This window comes from Homarus americanus, unplaced genomic scaffold (genome assembly GCF_018991925.1).
Source record: "Homarus americanus isolate GMGI-L3 unplaced genomic scaffold, GMGI_Hamer_2.0 scaffold55047, whole genome shotgun sequence".
NCBI classification, from domain to species: Eukaryota; Metazoa; Arthropoda; class Malacostraca; order Decapoda; family Nephropidae; genus Homarus; species Homarus americanus.
Window position 1 is genome coordinate 484,390 of NW_024724199.1, and position 23,519 is coordinate 507,908.

At 38.4% G+C, this 23,519-nt stretch overlaps 1 protein-coding gene across 1 annotated transcript in view; it reads right to left on the bottom strand.

Annotated features, from left to right (window-relative positions):
* The window catches only part of LOC121864086, a 216,359-nt gene that overhangs the window by 22,175 nt on the left and 170,665 nt on the right, over positions 1 to 23,519 (bottom strand). The window contains exon 6 of the mRNA XM_042362995.1: positions 17,685 to 17,909. Within this exon, the coding sequence (XP_042218929.1) occupies positions 17,685 to 17,909 (225 nt within the window). The remainder of the gene's footprint in view (positions 1 to 17,684; positions 17,910 to 23,519) is intronic.

The window sequence follows — 23,519 nt, forward strand, 5'->3', positions numbered from 1 at the left end:
CTTGACAATTTCACCCAGTGTGTCCGTTTCTCTGTACACTAAAAGATGACCTTATGTGTATCTTTTCAACAACAGAATATGGGGCCATCAGCAGGGTGATGAGGGGCGGTGTTCCCTCCCCAGGTCACCATTGTGCTGCCTCAACGCCCTCCGGATGGCTGATCAATGACGCTACTCTCTGACGTCACGCCAAGAAAAACGCAACATAAATTTTCATGCAGGGTGAATACACTAGTGTGTGTGTGTGTGTGTGTGTGTGTGTGTGTGTGTGTGTGTGTGTGTGTGTTTAACTGTCTGATGAATGTGTTATTTCAGCATACATTATATTTTATGCCTTTTTTTGGAGACAATCAAAATATATGAGAGAAAGAGAGAGAGGGAGACGGGAGGGGGGTGGTGGCATGCGCCTCACGAAAATTAATTTAGTGATTTTTTTTTGTATGCGATATTCTAACACAGTGAAATTATAATAGAAAAAAAATTTATGCGAATAGGAAACTAATATATGTACTGTATATCATCAATTATTATTATTATTATTATTTACCAGTACAAATAATATTTGACGTACTACAGCTGTGAACCTACATATTAGGCTACATATGTACAAAAACACCTGAATATGTTGAGCCATCAGCTGAGGAAGGACGTGCTGCATAGTCAGGGTGGAGGGCGAGGCCGTTGTTTATAATGTGGGGGAATGTGTTATATATCACGCTAAGTTTTCCCGCTCTTTTTGGCGCTATTTCTCCTGCAATTCTTAGTTTACGTATTGCATAATTCTGTTTACTAAGTTTCTGTTTATTTTTTAAAAGGATTTGCTTGATGGGAATTTTTTTTTGTCTTTATTACAAGAAAGAAAACCCAGCCGATAATGGTACAATCAAGGATAGCAACATTTAAAGTGACAATGGTAAAGATTTTGTGTTACGGCGGTGTTATATCTCTGCTTAATTGGTTTGTCAACATAACACACGGCAAGTTTCAATATACAGAATCTTTTATATCTACACCAAGCTTATATTCCCTAGGTTGTTCTTCATGTAAACCAGATGTTATATTCGTAAATAAAAAGATCTGTTCAAGAGTATAAATGATCAAAGAGAAAGTAATGAGGATGAGATTAACGAGTTTAAATAAGTTTTTCTCCTATGACGGTAAGCAACATTAAATTCCCACTGAGTTCTGCAGCCATACCCAACCTCGTGCAAAAATCAACAAGCCAATACAATATGATCTTTGGTCTCCCAATATCGGAACGGTGAAGGTATAAAAAATGGCGAAAAAAATGTCTTTGGACGTATTGAACCAAGGTACTTGACCCTAAGTTTTAACAACAATCGTTTGGGAAGTATTGAAATATAAACTATGATTTTTTAACGACAAAGACGACAGGTTAGGTTAGGTTACGTTATGTTAGGTTGAGTTAGGTTAGGTTTGGGCAAGCAGTGTTAGGTTTGGTTAGGTTAATTTATGTTACGTTAGGTTATAGGTTAGTTCACTGTGACCTAAACTCTTGTCCTCATGTCCCTACCCTAACCTAACTTAACTTACCCTAACCTATCTTAATCTTGGCAAACCTAATCAACCTTTACCTGCCATGTTTGATTTAAATTGACCAATTCATGTTATATATAATGTTCAAATAGATAGATAGATAGATAGATAGATAGAGAGAGAGAGAGAGAGAGAGAGAGAGAGAGAGAGAGAGAGAGAGAGATACAAACAGGCAAAGCAAACCCACAACCACTGATCCTGTCCGGGGTGGAGAAAGGGGTCGAGGAACGCACCACACACACACACACACACACACACACACACACACACACACACACACACACACACACACACACACACCAGCTACTAAAATTCTCCTTAAAGACAACAAGTTCCACACAACAGATAGCGACACATATCAGAGCAGAAAATTTATAATACAAGAAAAGACAAAAAAATACAACTAAACAAATGTAAAAGTTAAGTTGGGTTATTGTTGACTCGGGCAGCCAGCGTGATAATATGTAAGGCATAATCTCAGGTAATATCGCCTCTGATATAAAGGGAGCGAGGTGGAGTGGGGTGCAATACAATACACAGTAATTAATACCAAGTGTATTTCACCGGACCAGGGTAGGCTATAGCATGGGTTGTGTTCCTGTGTATATGTTAGATAAAGTGTGATTGTATGTTTACTGTTGTATGTGTTAGGTTGTGTGTGTGTGTGTGTGCGTGTGTGTGCGTGTGTGATTGTTTAGTCTTATGTGTGTTTGTGCGTTTAGTTTTATGGGTTTTTTAGTTATATATGTTTGTGGTTTTAGTTGTATATGTGTTTGTGTGTTTAGTCATATGTATGTGTGTTCAGTCATATGTGTTAAATTTAGTCATATGTGTTATAAAGTGTGTGTCATGTGTTTAAAGTCCCATAGGTTAGGTAAATGTGATTGTGGTTTTATACTAGATTATATGTGATTATTATTAGCTCCCAGGTATACACAGGTGTTAAAGATTATCTAATTGTATATATGACTTATACTTATTAAACTGTATTATGGTTATGTTAAATAGTCATACATAGTGAATAGGTGTGTATTTCGTGATCATGCATTGTTTAATAGTGAATGAATGTATGTTCAGGGTAATATATTGGAGATAAAGTTTAGTTACGTGTTTGTAGATATAAATGGCAGATATTATAAATGATAAGCGTACAGTCATACATGCTGGAGTCTGACAGTGTTAAACAATTTATGATTCTGTTTTACCTTTACATGTTTAATAGTGACTGAGTATACATTCATACATCATACATCATTCATATATTATCATACACAGGAGTCACATATACAGTATATGGAAGATAAAGTACATATGTGATATCGAACAGTCACTTTTATTAGTATGTATTAGTATTATCTTTACCTTGATGATATTGATAATACCCCGATTTAATTGGCTTTTTTCTTAAGTTATCAATGAACTCTAGAAATACTCTACGTCAATACAACTCCTACTGTGTGCATTAGATCAATAGATGAGGCGAGGAAGTATTTAGGTGACCTCCATTACTGCTGGTCAAGGGGCAGTAATGGAGGTGAATTGGTGAGTAAGTACATTATGTGTGGTAGTGACAGTACATCTAACCTTTTTGGGGAGGTAATGGGGGCGTTTTGTGCGCCCCTGTATGGGTCTTAGATCTGTTTTATGAATGCAATATTGATCCTCAAGTACCCGATCCTCACGCACCCGGTCCTCACGCACCCGATCTTCACGCTCTCGATACCACACACTCGATCCTCTACACACTCGATCCTACCGCACCCATCTCTCACGCACCCAATCCTCACACCTGCCTCGTGATCAATCGAAAAGAAGCTGCGATTTTTCTTAGGCACAAAGATAACAATTGACTGGACAGACAAACAGGCAAAGGCGCTTCAGTGTTATCATAGCATCAGTTATCTTCACCAGTGACCTATACGTGCTGGAGCTGTCGGATCTCTCTCTAACTTTTTCAAATACATTCTATACGTGTTTGGCTGCATGGATGAATTGTATATAGTTTTTGCGTGTTAGGGCGGCGTGAACATGCAGAGTTTCCCTTGTCAGTATTATTGTGGTAAAACGACATTCTCTTTAGTGGTATGTCAGCTCAGGGTAACAAGACCAGCCCATGCCCGAGAGGTGAATCAAACAACACTCTGCCGAAACATGTCTTCCCCACAATCCACGATGATGTGGTCACCTGGGAAGTTGTAATTGTTGTTGTTATATTGTGTGTTTGGGTGTTTTATCTACCAGGGTTATTAAGCATCGTGCATTAGGTTATAGTTTCTTCATTAGACAACTTTTGATAATTAAAAGGTTGTGTTTACATTATATTCTTTTACTCAAGTGGTTAAATTAAGTTTGAGTATCGAGGAAGTCAAGTCACACTGCTGAAGGATTTGAGTTAGAGTTCGTTGAGGGAATGCTGATTTAAAATTAGTTTTCGATACTTATAGGTTTAATTTATTTTCATTCCATTAGGATTTGGATTTCACACTGAAAAAACGGAATCATAACCGAGAGAACTACTTTATTTTACTGAAGAAGTTAAGCGTTAGTCCTGAAGATTAACACAATTAATGATGACTTCAACTTTTACTGAGGAAGGTCTTAGAATAATGGAACACTTTAAATATATATCAGGAACCTTCTTACTGACACGACCTGTGACTCACAAAGGAATACAACACTTACAGAACATCGCCAGGTCATGTAATTATGTACAGCTTTATTTTTACGTTTGTGTTTTTTAATTATACACTTGAGTGGTGAACTGAATCATGATTATACCGTTGAAAATACAGTGAGTTGAGCTGACTCACACGGCGGCGGTACAGAGTCAACATGAAGGTCGAGATTCAATGCATATGATAAAAGAATTAAAACGTAAAAATATTAAATATGAGAGTAGGTGTACAAATTGTGGTGCATATATTTATGATTAACTTTGTGGACATTTGTGTCGGATTACGTATGAATGTGGGGATTAATTCAAGCTTTGGCTTTGTTCCTGCAACAAATGCAATTGTGTGCAAAGGACAAACGTGAACAGTCAGCAGAAACGTTGTAAATCAGTGTTTTCTGGTTAAAAAAATACGAAAATACGGTATACATTTTTTTTAAAATGAGACAAAAATTTAAATAATATTGGGATACAAATAATAATATGAAAATATTTAATTATGTCAAACTTCATAGCGTAGATCCCAGGGGTCTCAGTCTGCCCGTCCATCCGTCCACACTTACAAAAATGCGTTAATGTTCAGTAAATCGGGAGAAGTATTCTAAATTAAAACAGGAATTTGTTTTACAGCTTCACAAATAAATAACTCGGCTGACCTCAATAATTTATGTTATCTAAATTTATTTACCAGACAACTGACCTCTAACCTAACCTAACCTAACCTAACCTAACCTAACCTAACCTAACCTAACCTAACCTAACCTAACCTAACCTAACCTAACCTAACCTACCCTCTCTCTAACCTAACCTAACCTAACCTAACCTACCCTCTCTCTAACCTAACCTAACCTAACCTAAACCTACCCTCTCTCTAACCTAACCTTTCTCTAACGAAGAAAGTTTGGCGTGACTTACACAACCTTCAGTGAAAGTCTGGCTGGGTTCTCTACACAACACTAACTGAAGGAGAATATTGGATGAAGGACTGTTAAAGGGAGACTCTGACCTCAATACAACTTCACGCAGTTCCGAGAGAATTCACTGAATAATGAATGAGTGAGCGTAAGTGTTTGTTGTCTTTGAGGTTTCTATATGCTGTACCTTGATCCATCATACACAAAACTGGGAAAGGAGGAAAGTTAACCAATAAACAGATGAATGGAATTGTAAATGATGTAATATTGAGGCGTTGTGTGTGTGTGTGTGTGTGTGTGTGTGTGTGTGTGTGTGTGTGTGTGTGTGTGTGTGTGTGTGTGTGTGGAGTAATCAATGGCCAATATGTAACAATGAAAAGAATGTGTATAAAAAAGTAAAGCTTGTTGTAAGAGTTTGAGGGAGGGGGGGGGGGGGGGGGGAGAACCCACACATTGGTAGAGGTAAAAGTTGGGAGTTAAGCAGAGGTGGACAATAGCATTCTGAGTCCACATTCTCAAGATTTTCTCCTCCCATTTTGCTTCCTTTATCAAGCCAGAGGAAAAATATACACCCCGTTACGTATGTGTCTTAGCAATTCCAAACATGTTAAGTTTACATAATCGAAATGAAACTTTGCTTAGAGTAAAGTGGAAGAGGAAAATAAGGCCAGTTTATACATAACACAACATGTATATAATTAAAATAAAGACCGACATTACGAGGTAGAAACTTTGTATTTAATGTTTGTGCTGAGAGACGATTGAAAGTATGTTAAAGTGGAATAAATCTTGACAATAATGACTGTTTGTATAGAGGAAACACTAGTGAATATATCTGTGAACAAGGGGGGGGGCGGGGGGATTATATGCATTTGGTAAACATCAAGAGCAAATGTTTGAGATCTTGTAATGGGGATAATTTAGTTGTAATGTATTAGTGCATATTGATATAAACAAGATATTTCAAACTCCAGCTCATATAAAGGTAAGTAGTTGGAGGTGAGAGTTTACCCCTATAATAGTGAGTTAATTACTGAAATAATGGGTGTGGAGTTGATGTTAGAATTGTGACACATATAAAAGAAGGGAGAGAGAGAGAGAGAGAGAGAGGACCGGGGTCAGAATGTGGTCTCTCCTTGCTTAAATAATTCAGGCAGGCAGGGAAAATATCTGTAATAAAAGTCAGGGTTTATTTTTAGCGTCTCGGTGACCGTGGTCTGGATCCTGTTTTCTCTCTCTCTCTCTCACTTTCTCTCTCTCTCCTTCTCTCCATCTATCTTTATTTGTGTGCCTGTATCCGTACATCATTTGTCTATCCGTCACTGCCTTTCTCTTTTCTTCACTTTCTCTCAATATCTGTGTTTAAGCGCGCGTCTGTGTGTGTCTGTTTGGATAGATAGATAGATAGATAGATAGATAGATAGATAGATAGATAGATAGATAAATAGATAGAATATTATTACTCCTTCCTGGTATAAAATATCTTTCAGGCTCCATAACTTGTTGATCGGAAGTCAGAACTAAACCAAGTGTGTGTGTGTGTGTGTGTGTTTCATCATTCTTACATGGAGACTGTAAAACTGTTCCTTTCAACTGTTAAACTCTCACTTTTATCGTCCTTGGCAAGTCTCACAGTTTAGAGAATTGGATTGAGTGTTGTGTGTTAAGTTCGTCGTGCCGCCATTGTATTGTAAACTTTCCTCACTCTTTCACGCGTTTATTATTTTTTCAAGTGAGGACAAAACACACTTCATCAACATTGTTCATAGTTAAAAATAATGTGTCGGGGTGTAATGGAAATATTTCATACATTATTTTGTTACTGTGGCAATATGATCTATACTTAGTAATCAGAAACCAATTAAATTCTCTTGAGCTGCGGTGGTTACTAAGGAAACCAGATGCGGGCAGAGGTTAGATAACAGGCCAAATGCCCACTTTCCAAAGCATTGTTTGTTTTTTTCAGGAAGATTCAATTCCTCTCTGTATTTGCTGAAGCGCACCAGTTTGTTTTTGGTCCGCTGAGCCTCTCCGCTTGCCAATATTTAAGCAGATTTACCGGTGGCTTACAAGTGGTCACCCTCAACACGTAAATATAACATAAACAAGGTAGTATCGTCCTGTTGTTTCACCCTCTCGACGCTTGACATTTCTTTATTTTAAAAAGTTTACAATGGACAGATATTGTATTTTTACTATGAATTTTTACCTAAGTAGCATAACCGAGGGTATTTGTGATCTAAGCTGTAGCACACTTGTGGGAGCTACACGAATATCTCTTCAGCCGAGGGAGAAGCTGCAGTGACCAGTTATGTGTAGTGCAAGAGGACAAAAATACGTTTTATGATGTGCTAGAGATAGAAAAATGGAAAATATAACCGCTGACTCGGGTTCTCCAACTGCCAAACGGTAACTTGTTTTTTTTTACATTTTTTGCGCCGTTTTCTTTTTATGTTTTCTTTTATGTTGTAGATTTTGTACACACATTTTTTTTTAATTTACCTTTAGTTTCGTTAATGTACAAGTAGTGTTTATCATTCAGGTATAGGTGAAGACAAATATTTAATTACCCTTTATTACCTGAGGTTTCTATGATATATAAATACAACATACATTTTTTATACTATATAGTCTCTCTCCATCTCGTATAGTGAATCAGTATGAAGTCGGTCATGTATACGAGTGGACGCCTCCAGACCCGAGCTCAACACAACTCGTCGGTAACATAAACGTATCCGTCTGAATAGGAATTATTACCCATTAATAAAGCGCAAAACCCATTCAGTGTTCCCCAGGAGAGTCGTCTGGTCTCTTACTGTGTGCATGTTTGAGAATATCTTAAGGCAATTCTCAAAACGTCTCCTTAGAATTCAGAGTAAATCTTTGCATAAAAAAAAATAAAATACTTGTTTTAATTTGTGTTTTTTTTTATCTGAGTATAATGTAAGTGGCAATTTGGCTTCATTACGAAAAGCAATACATTATTTTCTTGGTCAGTCAATATTATAGTAACATAGTCATTGTAGACTGATTAATTACATAATAGATATTTAAATTATTGTCTTCTGGGGTAAGAATTAGTTAATAGAAATGAACCTTCTTATGTCGGCTCACCTTATCTTGCTACACCTAATCTAACCTAACCAAACCTACCTCACCCTGACGTAAAAGCTGTGTGTGTGTGTGTGTGTGTGTGTGTGTGTGTGTGTGTGTGTGTGTGTGTGTGTGTGTGTGTGTGTGTGTGTGTGTTCTTTTTTGTCTCTGGCTATCTTACTCTTACTCCTTTCTTTAGACAGTTTGCTCTCTCCCTCTCTCTCTCTCTCTCTCTCTCTCTCTCTCTCTCTCTCTCTCTCTCTCTCTCTCTCTCTCTCTCTCTCTCTCTCTCTCTCTCTCTCTCTCTCTCTCTCTCTCTCTCTCTCTCTCTCCCTTCCCTATATCTTCATGTCTTCATCATCATTAATCATTGTCCCTCTCTCATTCTCCCTTCCTTCTCTTCCTCCTCTCGTCTATCTGCGTTTGTCATTGCCCCCCGCTTACTTTCTCCAGTTCTCTCTCTCTCTCTCTCTCTCTCTCTCTCTCTCTCTCTCTCTCCTCTCTCTCTCTCTCTCTCTCTCTCTCTCTCATCTTGTTCTCCTATTTCTCTTCCTCGCCCTACTCCCCCCTTACTATCTTATCCATTGTTTCTCTCCTCTTCCCACTCCTTCCTTCTCTCCTTCAAGCATGTCCCATTTCTCTCTCTGTCTCTCCTTCTTCCCTGTCCTCTCTCTCTCTTTAACTCCTTCCCCTACTTCCTCCCCTTTCCTCTTTACCACTTACTTTTCCTTTCTTTTTCATGTCCCCTTCCTTCTGTCTCTCTTTCTCTCTCTTCCCCACTTATTCTTCCTTCTTCCTTCCCTCTCTCCCACCTCCCTTTATCTTTTCCCTCCCTCCTCCCTCATTCTACCCACCCCCTCCTCTCTTCTCCCTCTCTTTATCCTACCCTTCTTCCCTCCCCTTTGCTCCTGACCCCACCTTCTCTCCCTACCTCCCTCCCCTCCTTCATCAGTGTCCCTCTGATCTGTCACTCTCCCCCCACCCCCTCCTCTTACCTCCACCCTCTCCATAGATCTCCTCCACGTTAGACTCCTCCATCCTCCACGTCTCTCCTCCACGTTAGACTCCTCCATAGATCTCTCACCTCCATATATATTACCTCCATATATATATCCCTCCTCCGTATGTCTTCCTATATATTTCTCCTATATTTCTCTCCCCATGTGTATATATAAATCTCCCCCATACACCTATCTTGTTTATATACATATTTTCTCATAACATTCTCATATATAAATTTCCAATATATTTCTTCTCTTTATATATATTTCTATTATTTATTTAGCCTCCATATATGCTTTCCTTTATATCTATCTTACATATATCTTATCTTATCTCCCATATATGTCTCTACGCTATATATCTCTCTCCTATATAGATATATCTCTCCTAGATCTTTGTTAAATTTGTCCAGGTAGTCTCTCTCTCTCTCTCTCTCTCTCTCTCTCTCTCTCTCTCTCTCTCTCTCTCTCTCTCTCTCTCTCTCTCTCTCTCTCTCTCTCTCTCAGCAACACATTCTACAGGTTTTTTCTTATGCATCCAACAACTGTAGTCTTGTTTTGTTTTCGTTTTTATAGTCTGTGTGAAGGATGAAGTTGCTGTCTCTGTATTTCCGTGTGTGTGTGTGTGTGTGTGTGTTGGTTTGTTTGTTTGATTGTGTATAGGGATCTACTGTGTTCTGGTAAATATGATCTATAATTCTCTCTCAATATATACTTATATATATATGTTAACGTCATAAAGCGAGGTTAAAATATCCCTAGAGTTAAGCAAGTAATCCTCCCCCTCTCACCTTTCATTATACAAAGAGAATTAACTGCGGGGAAAATCCTTCATTGTATCATTTTAATACAAGATCAAACGAGTCATAAATGTAATGTGAAAAATGTATTGATAATTTGTAGGTATAAATCGTAATCCACTGTCAAGGTTTTATCACAAGCTTTGAACCAGGGAATATACTAATGGATATCAGCGTAAATAAATACATAATAAATAAATAAATAAATAAATGAATAAGCAAATGAATAAAAACATGAGAATAAAAACTTAAATAATCTACTGTAGACTCTGTAAGTATGTGAAGGAGAGATTTAGCGATTTAGTTTATTTTTTATTTTTTCTCTGTGGTAAATGTATATATAAGGTAAATGTATATATAAATAATAATAAATGATAATAATAATAAACGGTTTATTAATAGAGTTGCAGCCGGTGGCTGAAAATATACAGACTTACATTTGATTTAGACATAATAATATAATATGCATTGAATACATTTACAGGGCTGTACAGTACATAAATCAGGAGTTGTTTATTATTTTAACAAGAGAAGGGATGGTGCTGTTCTTATATCTATCGGTGCGGGCTCTTATGGGCTGAATTTTGTTGTAGTGGCCGACTGCGCGAGTTGGGTGGGGGTGGGGCTGTAGGTGGCAGGAGGAGGCGATGGCGAGGGTGGTGCATTAGTTGGTTGCCATACCTTTCCAGTGCTTGGTGGTGGAGGTCACTGAGGGATGGCATTTCCAGGATGGAGAGAGCATTGATGTAGCCGGAGTATTCTGCGCCAAGCATGATTCTGCAGGCCGTTTTCTGTACCTTCTCTAGCCGACGTTGTTGGGTGGAGTTGAGAGAAGACGAGTGAGAGTGAGAGGTACAGGTAATCTCTGGTGTGTTTTAGCCTCGTTCTCAACTTTCTGATACATGTAGCACATCCTCCCATATACCTGTACCCCTTCTCTTAATGCTTCGTATCATTTAGGAGTCAAGATTATGCTAATGTCTCTGTGAGTCTAGGTTCTGTCTGTCTGTCTGTCTGTCTATCTGATTGTCTTCCTGTCTGTCTGTCTGTCTGTCTTGTCTATTTGTCCTCAAATATACTCTCGTTCACTGACATTTAATCATAGAAAAGTTTATATACTTTTTCCCGGAGATTTTTTCCCCTCTCAGAGACAAGTTTATGTTAGTGCTTTTGATGTTAATTTTCTCCTTAAAGTAGAAAATTGAGTTACAGATTCAGAACACATTTGTTACAGGAAACGTAGCATGTATATTCGGTCCCTGGTATAATGAGGGATAATTTTGATAGAGCCTAATTCTAGTAAGTCAGTAACCTAGATTAACCTCCTTTGGGTCCAATAGGGCTTTTATCCTAGTTTTTCATTGTTAGGTGGATTTGGGTTGGGATGTACAATGAACTGGGCCGATTTAGGTTGAAGTCTACAATGAACGGGGTGTAGTTGAACGCTCACTCAAACCTTCAGTCATCAAAGCAATTACATATTTTTTGAATAAACACCAATAAATATAATATTGTAACCTAACCTAACCGAACCTAACGTACACCAAATCGTGGTACAGTCGCTTCTCTGAGTAGCTTTTGGTGTGTGTGTGTGTGTGTGTGTGTGTGTGTGTGTGTGTGTGTGTGATATAACACTGCTGTAAGCGTCAGTAGCATAAGACAATGTATAGGCTGACACGAGAATGACTGGCCCTCTCCTGATGGCTGTCGGGTTGATCCACTCTTTCACCAGTGTTATTGTCTTATTTTATTATTATTTCTTCTTCTTCTTCTTCTTATTCTTCTTCTTCTTCTTCTTCTTCTTCTTCTTCTTCTCATTATTATTATTATTATTGACGCTATTAAGGGAGGGGAGGCGCTGTAGTTAAACATCACTAAACTAAACTCGGTCCGGCCGGTTTAAGGTCCCGCATCTGATTGCTGTCACCCACAGGAAAAGCTACGTAGGAGAGGCGACATTAAAGACACAGAGTAGAAGAGAATATGCCAAACTTTTTTACGAGTCTTTCCTCTTAATAAAATTCTTCCAGGGGCCATATTTTGGTAAGTTTGATAATAAAACAGACAAAAGGGACCGCCTGGTGAGGTAGTGAGAGGAGGGAATTTTTAGCTCCGACTCTGGCAAGAATATCGCAGTGATGATGAAGAAGGTGGTTGGTCGGTTGGTGGTGGTGGTGTATATTAAGTAGGTGATGTATATAGTGTAGGGCCGAGGTACTGTAAGGGGAGCTTGGTGTATCAGAACTTTGCATATTACAGAAATAAACAAACAGACAGTGACAGAAAAACTCATACCACACACACACACAAACACACTATGTTGTCACTAGAATTGATTACCCACTGTGCAATAACCACTGGATCGTCGTTAGGAATGACACACAAATGTTTTTATTACTTACTGAAGAACTATGTTACAGTTTCAATGAATAAAATTGCAATTAATTGATAACTATTTTTTTTGTTCATAAGGTCTATCGTACAAAGTAATTTCCTATTCATGATTAAAATCTAATACATAATAATTCACTAGATCATATTTTAGCGTGTGTTTTATTGTCTTTATGTGGTATTCAAACATAGTAATCACTTCATTATATAAATAAAACGAATAAAGACAAAATAACAAACCAATTACGTTTGAAAATAAATGAGAATATGTATATGAAAATATTGAAAATGCGGTATCCCGAAAATACAGCTGCCCACTAATACTGCTGCATATACACACATTTAGCCACAGCTGTCGATGAACATAAGTGCCAAAAACCACAGCTGCTCACAGACACACCAGACCATAGATACAGCTGCATACAATTACAGCTACCTTCAAATCCAGTTGTCTACACACACAGCTGCCAACAAACACAGCTGCCAAGAGACACAGGTGCCCACAACACACCAGCTTCATCGGGGGAGAACAGTGAGAGGTTCGTGTTTAACGTGGCCACCATTGCCTAACGATATTTCATGAATGTGCATTGACTGGAAACTATTGCATCAGCAGCCAAAGAGATTTAGGGATCTCCTGCCCACCCGCGGGTGTAATATGCTCTTCAAATGCATATTTATGTGGTCATATCTTGCCCCGCTACCACGCCTGAGAGCCATAACGTATAAATAAAGCAAGGCGCTAACCTGTGACGACAATGGTGGCCTTTGGTATTGGTGTTTTACAATGGGTGCGCTGAGAGGGAGACGAGTGTGGTGATTACGATGGATGTCTCTATTTTGGCAACAGTGTAAAGAAAGCCATTATTATTATTATTATTATTATTATTATTATTATTATTATTATTATTATTATTATTATTATTATTATTATTATTATTATTATTATTATTATTATTATTATTATTATTATTATTATTAATATTATTATTATTTTTATTATTATTATTATTATTATTTTTATTTTTATTATTATTATTATTATTATTATTATCATTATTATTATTATTATTATTATTATTATTATTATTATTATTATTATTATAAACTAATATTCTGGTTAAGGTATTTGTATAATAATCCAACTCTACAGCAAAGATTTTATTTCTGAGTCTTTCAAATATACTGCACGTGGTGATGCTATAATGTATAACTGCACTTCAACAAATAAGGTCTTTATGCGTGTAACTAGGAGAGTAATTACACTAGTCATCAACAATTTGTAATAATGAGAGATTGAAGTCTCTAGTTTGAAATATAAATGTTCAATGCAAAATTTACTGTGGGTATGTGACGTCATTAACCCACAGGGAAGAGTTACTGTTTATGCTAACTTGTTTAGCCTATAATGTGCTTCTGGCCGCCACGATCTGCAGTGACAGGTAAGACTTACCACACCTGTCACTAACACCAACCAATCAAAGAAAAACAACAATAACGACAAACAAAAAAATCCTAATAAACAAAGACACTGATAAGTAGGTGTAGACGACCCTAATTGAGTTTTATATCTGTACATTATTCAACGTTGTGTAGTGGATCATTAAAGCACCAGGTGAGCCTGGAAAAAAAGTTGGAGCTGAACATTTTGTGTCTATCATCATAAAAGATCAAACGAATTCATTTACATATATATTGTAAATTGTTAATCGTGACTTGCAATAATAAATGTTCCCGTTGTAACAACATTACCGCATGTTGTTGTGAGCTGTATGTATGTATGTATGTATGTATGTATGTATGTATGTATGTATGTATGTATGTATGTATGTATGTGTGTATGTATGTATGTGTGGTTGTGGTGTAAATCCTACATGAAAATAATATAAAAGGAAAAAGATCCACTTAAGAATTATGATCCAAATTTAAAAAAAAAAATCTTTCCCAGGTAAACCCAGAGTGTAGGAGGAGCGATGAAAACCTCCCTGATACTGGTAGTTTATATTCCATTAAATGATAGCAGGCCAGCAATGACTGTCCAATTTCCTATGAAAAATATCTGGCCAGACTTACGGACACGGGGGCTGGCTACTAAATTCTTTTTCATTTAATTAAGAAGAGCATTGCTAAGTTGAAAGTGGGAGATGTGTTGTGTACATCCTGTTTATTACTCAAATTGTTGTTGTTGTGAAGTGATGTGTTTCAAAGTTATATATAAAATGTAATATATATATATATATATATTTTTTTTTTTAAGTTATCGTTGTTTTTTAATAATTCTTTAATTAGTGATATTATAGTGAGCTTAATAATAATAATAATAATAATAATATTAATAATAATAATAATAATTAACTCTGGCTTACGCTTTTGCTGAGAGAGAGGAGGAGGAAGAGTGACTATACAGGACTGTCAGAGTTAGGTGAAATATAATGCTAGTTACAAGGGTGACTGGCAGTGACCCAAATCCTGATGAGCACCAATCGTAAGGGTTCCCAGTAGCCAACCCTAATACTTAAGTTAGATTAGGTTAGGTTACGCGGGGGGCTAGTTGATGCTCTTAAAGTGAATAATAAAATAAATTAATATCATAACTGTATAATAAATTAATTAGTATCATAGAAGTAAATATGTAAGAAAGTTCCAACACAACTTACTGAGACTAAAAATCCCAAATTTAATGTTTAGAAATCGATTGTTGTCTTATGTGGATCTTGTGTATAATCTTTACCCTTTTCACTTTTAATACAACTTAACACTATGTAGCCTCCGACCCCTTTATGGTATTAACACCTTCAAGCTGCCTTTAGTGTCTTTTAATATTAATATACACTTTGTTTTTATACCTTATTCCTGACAATTTTCCCTTGCTAGAACATTACAAGTTTCATATATCTAGTTCTTGATATATATATATATATATATATATATATATATATATATATATATATATATATATATATATATATATATATATATATATATATATATATATATATATATATATATATATATATTTTTTTTTTTTTTTTTTTTTAAGAAACATAATTCTTTAACTGTGTCTAATATATTACTTCTTCTCACCTTTACCTCAAGTTTTCTCTGCTCAGTCTTATAATATACTTCACTGCCTCTATTTAGTCCTAACAGTTTTGCCTTTAAACTACTTACAGTAACACCCACACTGCCCCCAGCCCCTACCTTACAACACTCAGCCTCTATCTTACAACACCCACACTGCCCTTATCCCCTATCTTCCCTCCTTACAACACCCACACTGCCCTTACCCCCTATCTTCCCTCCTTATAACACCCACACTGCCCTCAGCCCCTATCTTATCTCCTTACAACACCCACACTGCCCCCAGTCCCTTCTTACAACACCCACACTGCCCCCAGTCCCTTCTTACAACACCCACACTGCCCCCAGTCCCTTCTTACAACACCCACACTGCCCCCATCCCCTATAGTCTCTCTCAAACTTGCTCCTAATTTCAAACTTGGGATTCAAACTTGCAACCCACGTATAGTAGCCCAGAAGTTGGTGCTACTCGTTGGGGTGTTGGTCTGAATAGAGTAATACACACTCGTGGTATTTTTATCTCTTCCTGTATGTAGGGTCATTAAGGACAAGACTGTAAAATATCTGGGAAAAACCTTTTATCCTTCAGTCGATTATTACAGGATGATGAAAAGTGAGGCCAGTAAGGATGATGGAATTGTATAGTTAGCCTGATGTTGTGTTTACTAATGACCAAAACACACACACACACACACACACACACACACACACAGGAAAGTTTTGAGTGAAATAGTATACTGGTAAAGCCAAGTATCGAGAGGCTACCAACTTGACTCACTAACTCAGCCAACTCTGCTAAGATACTAGTAACAGCTCCGGTAGAAGATATGGATACTGCTCACTAAACAAGACCTACAGATGTTGCTCCTAGTTCCATTTGCCCAAAGTCAGATGAGTCTCCCTAGTATTGCCCAGAGGTTCGGTCAAATTAATTGGGTTCAGCATTGATGTGACGGAATTCCACAACTATTGACCTCGGCTTCGGAGAAATCTCATACCATGGCTTACAGACTTCCTCAGTGACCGACGCCAAGCTGTACGCTTCCGAGGGGCTGTCTCCACCTTTCAGTCACTCACCTGTGGCGTCCCCAAGGCACCAAGATGGGACCACTCTGCTTCCTTATGCTCATCAATGATGCCCTAAGAGAAACCCCTGCTCGCTGGAAATATGTCGACGACTCCACCATTGGGATCAGCGTCAACAATTCTGCTCCCAACTATACCGCCCTTCAGGATTTATTGAACAGTCTCCAAAACTGGGCCACCAACAACCATGTCACCATCAACCATACCAAGACCATGGTTATGCACATCAACCTCTCCTCCGACATTGTCCCACCTCCCTCCATTACCCTAGGTCCGAACACACTCCAGGTTGTAGATTCCACGAAGCTCCTCGGCGTCACCATAGACAACAAACTAAATTGGAAACCACACGTCAGTGAAGTTGTCAAATCCTCCAGTTTCCGTCTCCACCTCCTCCGCCGACTCAAGTCCCTCGGAGTTCCCGCACACGAGCTCCTCAGTGTATACACAACATTCATACTTCCCAAGCTCACCTATGCCTCCCCCACCTGGTCTTCCTCTCTAAATGCCACACAACGTAAACACCTAGAAAAAGTGCAAAAGAGGGCATGCAAGATTATTCTCTCCCCTTCCTACACCACATATCAAGAAGCGCTCAACACACTGACCCTTTCGACTCTCACTGACCATCACCACGGCCTCATCTGCAAATTTGGTAAGAAGCTTCTACACCATCCCCGACACCGGCCCCTACTACCACCTGAGATCCCCTGTCCGAGAATTGCTGTTCGACACCACAACCGCATCCAGCCCATACGTGCACGAACTGATCGCTATAAGAACAGCCCAGTCCCAACCATTGTAAAAATTATCAATAACATGTAATAAATCAGTGTATTCACTCCCAGTAAACACTGCTCCCTACACTGTCACTATGTTGAAATGAACTGTAGTTTGAGCTGATCCCCATCTAAGTTACTATACATCTAAGTTACTATATGTCTTATTTGTGTCACTTATGTCACTTGTATATTATTTGTAATTCGTAACCCATTCCCCAAATATGTAACTGTATATTTTCAGCCTTCAAGCTCTTTCAATAAACCGTTAATTATTATTATTATTATTATTACACACTGTAACAACTCACAGTACATTGTAATGAAGGTGGAGGCATCCGTGATATTGAGAGCAACATGGTCGTGGGCGGGGTCGAGGGTGGTGAGACGACAGGTGAGGTGGGCGTTGCGGTGCTCCTCCTTCAAGTTACTCAGAGTCAACTGGTTGATGGCCACTCCTCTCTCTGCCGCCGCCCACGTCGTGTCCACATCCTGCCCCTCCAGCACCCACCTCAGGCTGACCACCTCCGCCGACCCTGGTGAGGAGAGGGAGGGAGGGAGGGAGGTGTTAGCGGTAGAAAGATATGACTGGTGTATTCATCTGTAGGTTAGGTTAGGTTATGTGGTGAGAGTACTGAAGTTAGATAATTATAAAGGTGGTCCAGAGAATAAAAAAAAATGTATTATGTGGTATAAATCCGTGAAATACGAGAGAAACCATGTAATAAGTGGTAGAAAAGTAAACACGGACAATAAACGTAATAACAGTCTTATTAGCCTTCAAATGTTACAGTTGTTTTTGCCCAATAAGGAAAGTTTTTTACTTTCTAAAGCCATTAACTCTCTCTCTCTCTCTCTCTCTCTCTCTCTCTCTCTCTCTCTCTATCTCTCTCTCTCTCTCTCTCTCTCTCTCTCTCTCTCTCTCTCTCTCTCTCTCCCACACACACCGTTAACATACATCACCAACATAAAACAACATATTTCATCATACTATATTACCCTAACATTCCTTCTCATTCCTCAAATTCATTAAAGTAAAGAGAGTTAATCTTCCTCCTTCACCTGTGGGGGGGTATAAGAAAGATTCCCTAAAACGCGAATTTACATGCGAAAAGAATACCTCTCGGTGGCTGTGTGAATGAAATATGAATCCTTGCCCTTGTTATCGCTGACACACAGGCCCCAGCTGCCGGGGGTAATGAAAACACTCCCTCTCACCACAACCATCCACGGGGAATAGTAGTAGTAGTAGTAGTAGTTGTTGTAGTAGTTTTAGTAGTAGTTGCTGTTGTTGTTGTTGTTGTTCTAATAGGGATTTAGCGGTATCCTCTGAGTAGATAAGTTCTCTTGAAAGGAAGAGAGTTGGTGTAGTAAAAAGTATCTCCGGTAAAGAAAGATAATTTTTTTCTTCAATTTCGATAGTCCCATTGTCAAAGAGTTTCCCATGTAACTCAATAAAGCGAAGGAGTGCAGTGGCCGAGTGGATACAACCACTCGGCCACTGCACTCCTGTCGTATAGTTTAGGGCTTTGTGCTCGGTGTTACCCTTACTTCACCCAACTGAGATTAGGCACTTAAGTTAACAGTTAGGGACGGTAGAGTGTATTGCTGGCCACACTGTACCCGGTCTATCCCTATTTGACCTTGGATTCACCTTTTCTTTTTCTATAGAAGGAACGCAGAATGAAGCACGAGCAGAGAGGAGAGAGAGAGAGAAAGAGAGAGAGAGAGAGAGAGAGAGAGAGAGAGAGAGAGAGAGAGAGAGAGAGAGTAGCATCCGTCAAGACAGATTCAGAAATTTTCAAACGCATTTTTTTTTCGGTTAGTATCATCAATTTATAGTTTACATATTTCTAAGTCGAAAAAACGAAAATACACATGAGAGGTGTTGTTGTTGTGTGGTCATCACGGTAATTATCTGCTTGTATAACGGTGAAATTGTGAATGTCGCCAGCACAAACAGCACCAATTAATTTTCGCTGTCTCTCGTTAGTTAACAGGACAAAGCAAGCGACCGCCGCTTATTCGACACTAAGTTCCATGAAATAGAGAACGCCACACCGGTAATATTAATGTAATCCATATTGATCAACTGCTTAAATGCCGAACAGTGGTGAAGTAAACAAGGAATATTAATCCATGGTCTGATACAGTGAGAATGGGCGGCAGACTGGACCTCGACGGCCTCAAGGAAACTCCCACGTTCTCGCAAGGTCACTAAGTATTATCGAATCTTACTGAATTACGACAAAATTTGATACAATGTTCAATGTATTTGGTAAGATTTAATAAAATAAGGTGATTGTGTGCGTGGACCACGGACCTTTACTGAGCGATGAATTGTTGTGTTTACGTTTGGGAGTTTAGCGATCTGTTACCCGTTTTCTCAGGGCAATGTTATTTTTCTTAAAAACTTTTGAAGCGAAGCGGTTTAGCTTATTTTCAGCAGAATTGAATTTTGCTGACACACAAACGTGGCTTTAATATGACCATTGTTGCTTTAGAGTGGATGCCAGTGTTACGGGAATAAAATGAGAACGTGGAAATAAATAGTTTTATTGGAACAGGATCCGCTGACTTGTCTTTTAGAGGAAATTTTGCACAAAAGCAATTCAACTTCAAACAGAATGGAAATACAGTATAACGGTAACTTAAATTAATTGTTGAAAAATATTTGGCATCTTTTTATGTGAACCTGAAAAAAAAAATACTGAATTCTGTAGACTAACAAATAATTTTTCCGCTAAAGGCTACTCTGCCCTTTAAAGGGTTAATCACTCAAGGATATGACAGTCGTAGCTTAAATACCCCCTGTGTTTATTATACTGTACGTCCTGTAAACCTCTATAGTATTACTAGTTAGAGACATAGCCAGTCTAGTGTTCCTACCAGGGTGTCAGAAGGTCTGCCATCACTCCCTCTACTGATATCAATAGTATTTTTTTCGTTTATTCAGTTTTTGGTGTAAGAATAACAGCCAGATATCATTATAACTCTTCATTATCATTCAAGCGATATGTTTTAGACGTATGTGTCACTGTCATAGGAAGTATTGGAAATATTTAACTAAAGACTGGAAACGCCCACATTCACCAGGGAATACAGTCAGTCTCTTCCAGTTACTTTTTACCTCTGACAGTTACACCATCAAAATAAATGGTCATCCTGTGTGCATGTGTTAGTGGTTGGTGATAAAAAGTGACTTTGTGCACAGTCGTGCCTAAATTGGTTAAAATATGAAGCAATAACAGACGATAAAACATCCGTGTCTTGCGACCATTTGATCCTTCACCCCGGAAAGTGAATAGAAGCGAATGAACAAAAATTGCCTTCGGTGTTTGAACGAGGACCTGAATCTATATACATTATATAAACTTACTGGACCAAGATAGATGTACGCTAAATATGAAGATGATCATTACAAAGCTGCATTATGTCATGACCTGTAACAATTTGACCTACAACATTGTCGTTATGTATGCCTAGTTTAAATACCTTAGCGTTTGTCTTGTAAAATATGTTAAGGAGGTGTGAACATGGCAGCTGTATCTGTTTCTGGGTTACGTTGCGGATATTCAGGTGTACTGTGCAAAGATACAGTCTGCATTAACCTATTGACTCATAATAATAATATTATTATTATTAATAAACAGTTAAATGCCCGATAAATGAATAATGCGAATAATGAAATATTAAATTCACTAGTGAAAGTTTTAAGTTTTCTTTTACCAACTTTGATCTAAGTTTCATCTATCCATGGAGTGGAGGCCATTACAACTTTCAGAAGGCAGGTTAATTTTTATTAGAAAGATTCAATAGTGCTTCTCCTCTTTGTGTTAATTGGAAGTTCGTGTCTGAGATGAAACATTAAATAACTTGAGACTTTTGAGGTAGAGTGAGACGGTCAATCTGAAACTACGTCTTTGAATAAGTATATGTAAGTTATTTATTGTTGAATATTTTAGAACATCTGAATAACTAGATACCCAAACCTATAACTGCATGAGTGGGGATCGAATCCGTGGAAATGCTATCTGCTGCCGGGGCCCCCTCCCTTGTTCTCTGTCAACTATCACCTCACGCTGCCACTACCACTACCAATAACAACAACCCTCTTGGGAGTTCGAACCCGTGTCCTCTTCACTGTCTCCTCCTAACACCCTCCACTATGCCAGTGTAATTCCCGCAGCACCAACAGTCGGCTTTATTACGTGGCTTAACTATGTGTATTGTGTGGGTGACAAAGCTTACGTAATGGGTGTGTGGCGTTGAGGCGGGCCATGCTGACGAGGGCCATGCTGACGTGGGCCACGTTACTGAATCATGTTGATCTCGCTCCCTCTCTGTCTACCACCGTCCTCTCACTTTCCTCTGTGACTACCTCCTCCCTCCCTCCCTCTCTCTCTCTTTAGTCACTGCTTTGTCCTTCCTCTTCCATCCTCATCCTTCTTCTTTCTTATTCTCCTCCCTCTTCCTCATCTCTTTCACGCATTCTCCTCCTATTACTGTCTCCTTCACCCCTTCTCCTCCCCTCATCACATCTTCTTCATCTTTTCGTCTCTTTCTCCTTCCATCAGTCTCACCCCTCCATTACTTCCCCTTTATGCATTTCCTTCTCCGCTCCACCCCTCCTCTTCAACCTTTCCTTTCCTCCACTGCTCCTTGCCCGTCTATCCACTCCTCCTCCTCCTCCATGTCCACCATTCCTTTCCTCCTTTGCCTCCTCCCCTTCCTCGTTCAGCTCTACTCTAGCAGGTCCATTGTATTGGTCTGTTCCCGCAAAGCTTCACCAAGGGAGTAACTTCTCGACATTGTGGGGACGAGATTACATCAACTTTATGCATTATACATTTCCGGTGAATGAAATCTTCTGGACTTTTCGCTCAATTTAACATGAGCAAATACATGTCACAACAAGTGCAATTTTTTATGGATGCAGTTTGTAACTCAGTGGCTTCGAACCCGCATCCAGAGGTTTTACTGTATACATCCACTGTCCATTGAACCATTCTGAAAGGTTATTATTCACTCATGGAAAATATTCTTCTCTAGCTGCCTTATCACATTGCTTTGAGTTTTAAGTGAATGTCGCGTTTTCGTTCAGCTTTGATAACAACTGCACGGGGAGTCGAGTCCAACAAGAGTTCAAAGAAGAGAATCTACCAAACTTTAACCTAAATTGATAAAAGATTCCATTGTGGTTTAGTGGTAGCGGGTCTTAACTTCACGACAAGGGCTCGAATTTGATATGTTCCACCTTGTAAAGATTTGTACCTCATGACCGCATTACGTTATTCATCAGTGTAATAATTGTCTCTTATCTAGGATTATCTCTTCTATAGGATTATCTTGAAGGATTATCTCTTCTCCATTCCTTTCTTTCTCTCCCTTCCTTATCTTTTCCTTCCCTCCTTTCTTATCTCTTCCCCCCAACACGTATTATATTTTCCTTCATCCACAAGAACCAACAATGGGCTTATTTATATCATCTGTTGCCCGCATCAGGTCCCATACTTACCTAAATCAAGTGAACACCTGAGGAATATATCACACAGAGTCCACAAACTAGGGTAAGTATATTCGGCGTCTGAGCCCTCGTTGAAAGTTTAAACCTTCTTGCATCAGCTGAGAACTTTCCTCATATAAAGTTCAAACCTCTTGCGTCAGCTGAAAACTTTCCTTATATAAAGTTTAAACCTTCTTGCATCAGCTGAGAACTTTCCTTATATAAAGTTTAAACCTTCTTGCGTCAGATGAAAACTTTCCTTATATAAAGTTTAAACCTTTTTGCGTCAGCTGAAAACTTTCCTTATATAAAGTTTAAACCTTCTTGCATCAGCTGAGAACTTTCCTTATATAAAGTTTAAACCTTCTTGCGTCAGATGAAAACTTTCCTTATATAAAGTTTAAACCTTTTTGCGTCAGCTGAAAACTTTCCTTATATAATGTTTAAACCTTCTTGCATCAGCTGAGAACTTTCCTTATATAAATTTTAAACCTTCTTGCGTCAGCTGAAAACTTTCCTTATATAAAGTTTAAACCTTTTTGCGTCAGCTGAAAACTTTCCTTACATAAAGTTTAAACATTCTTGCATCAGCTGAGAACTTTCCTTATATAAATTTTAAACCTTGCGTCAGCTGAAAACT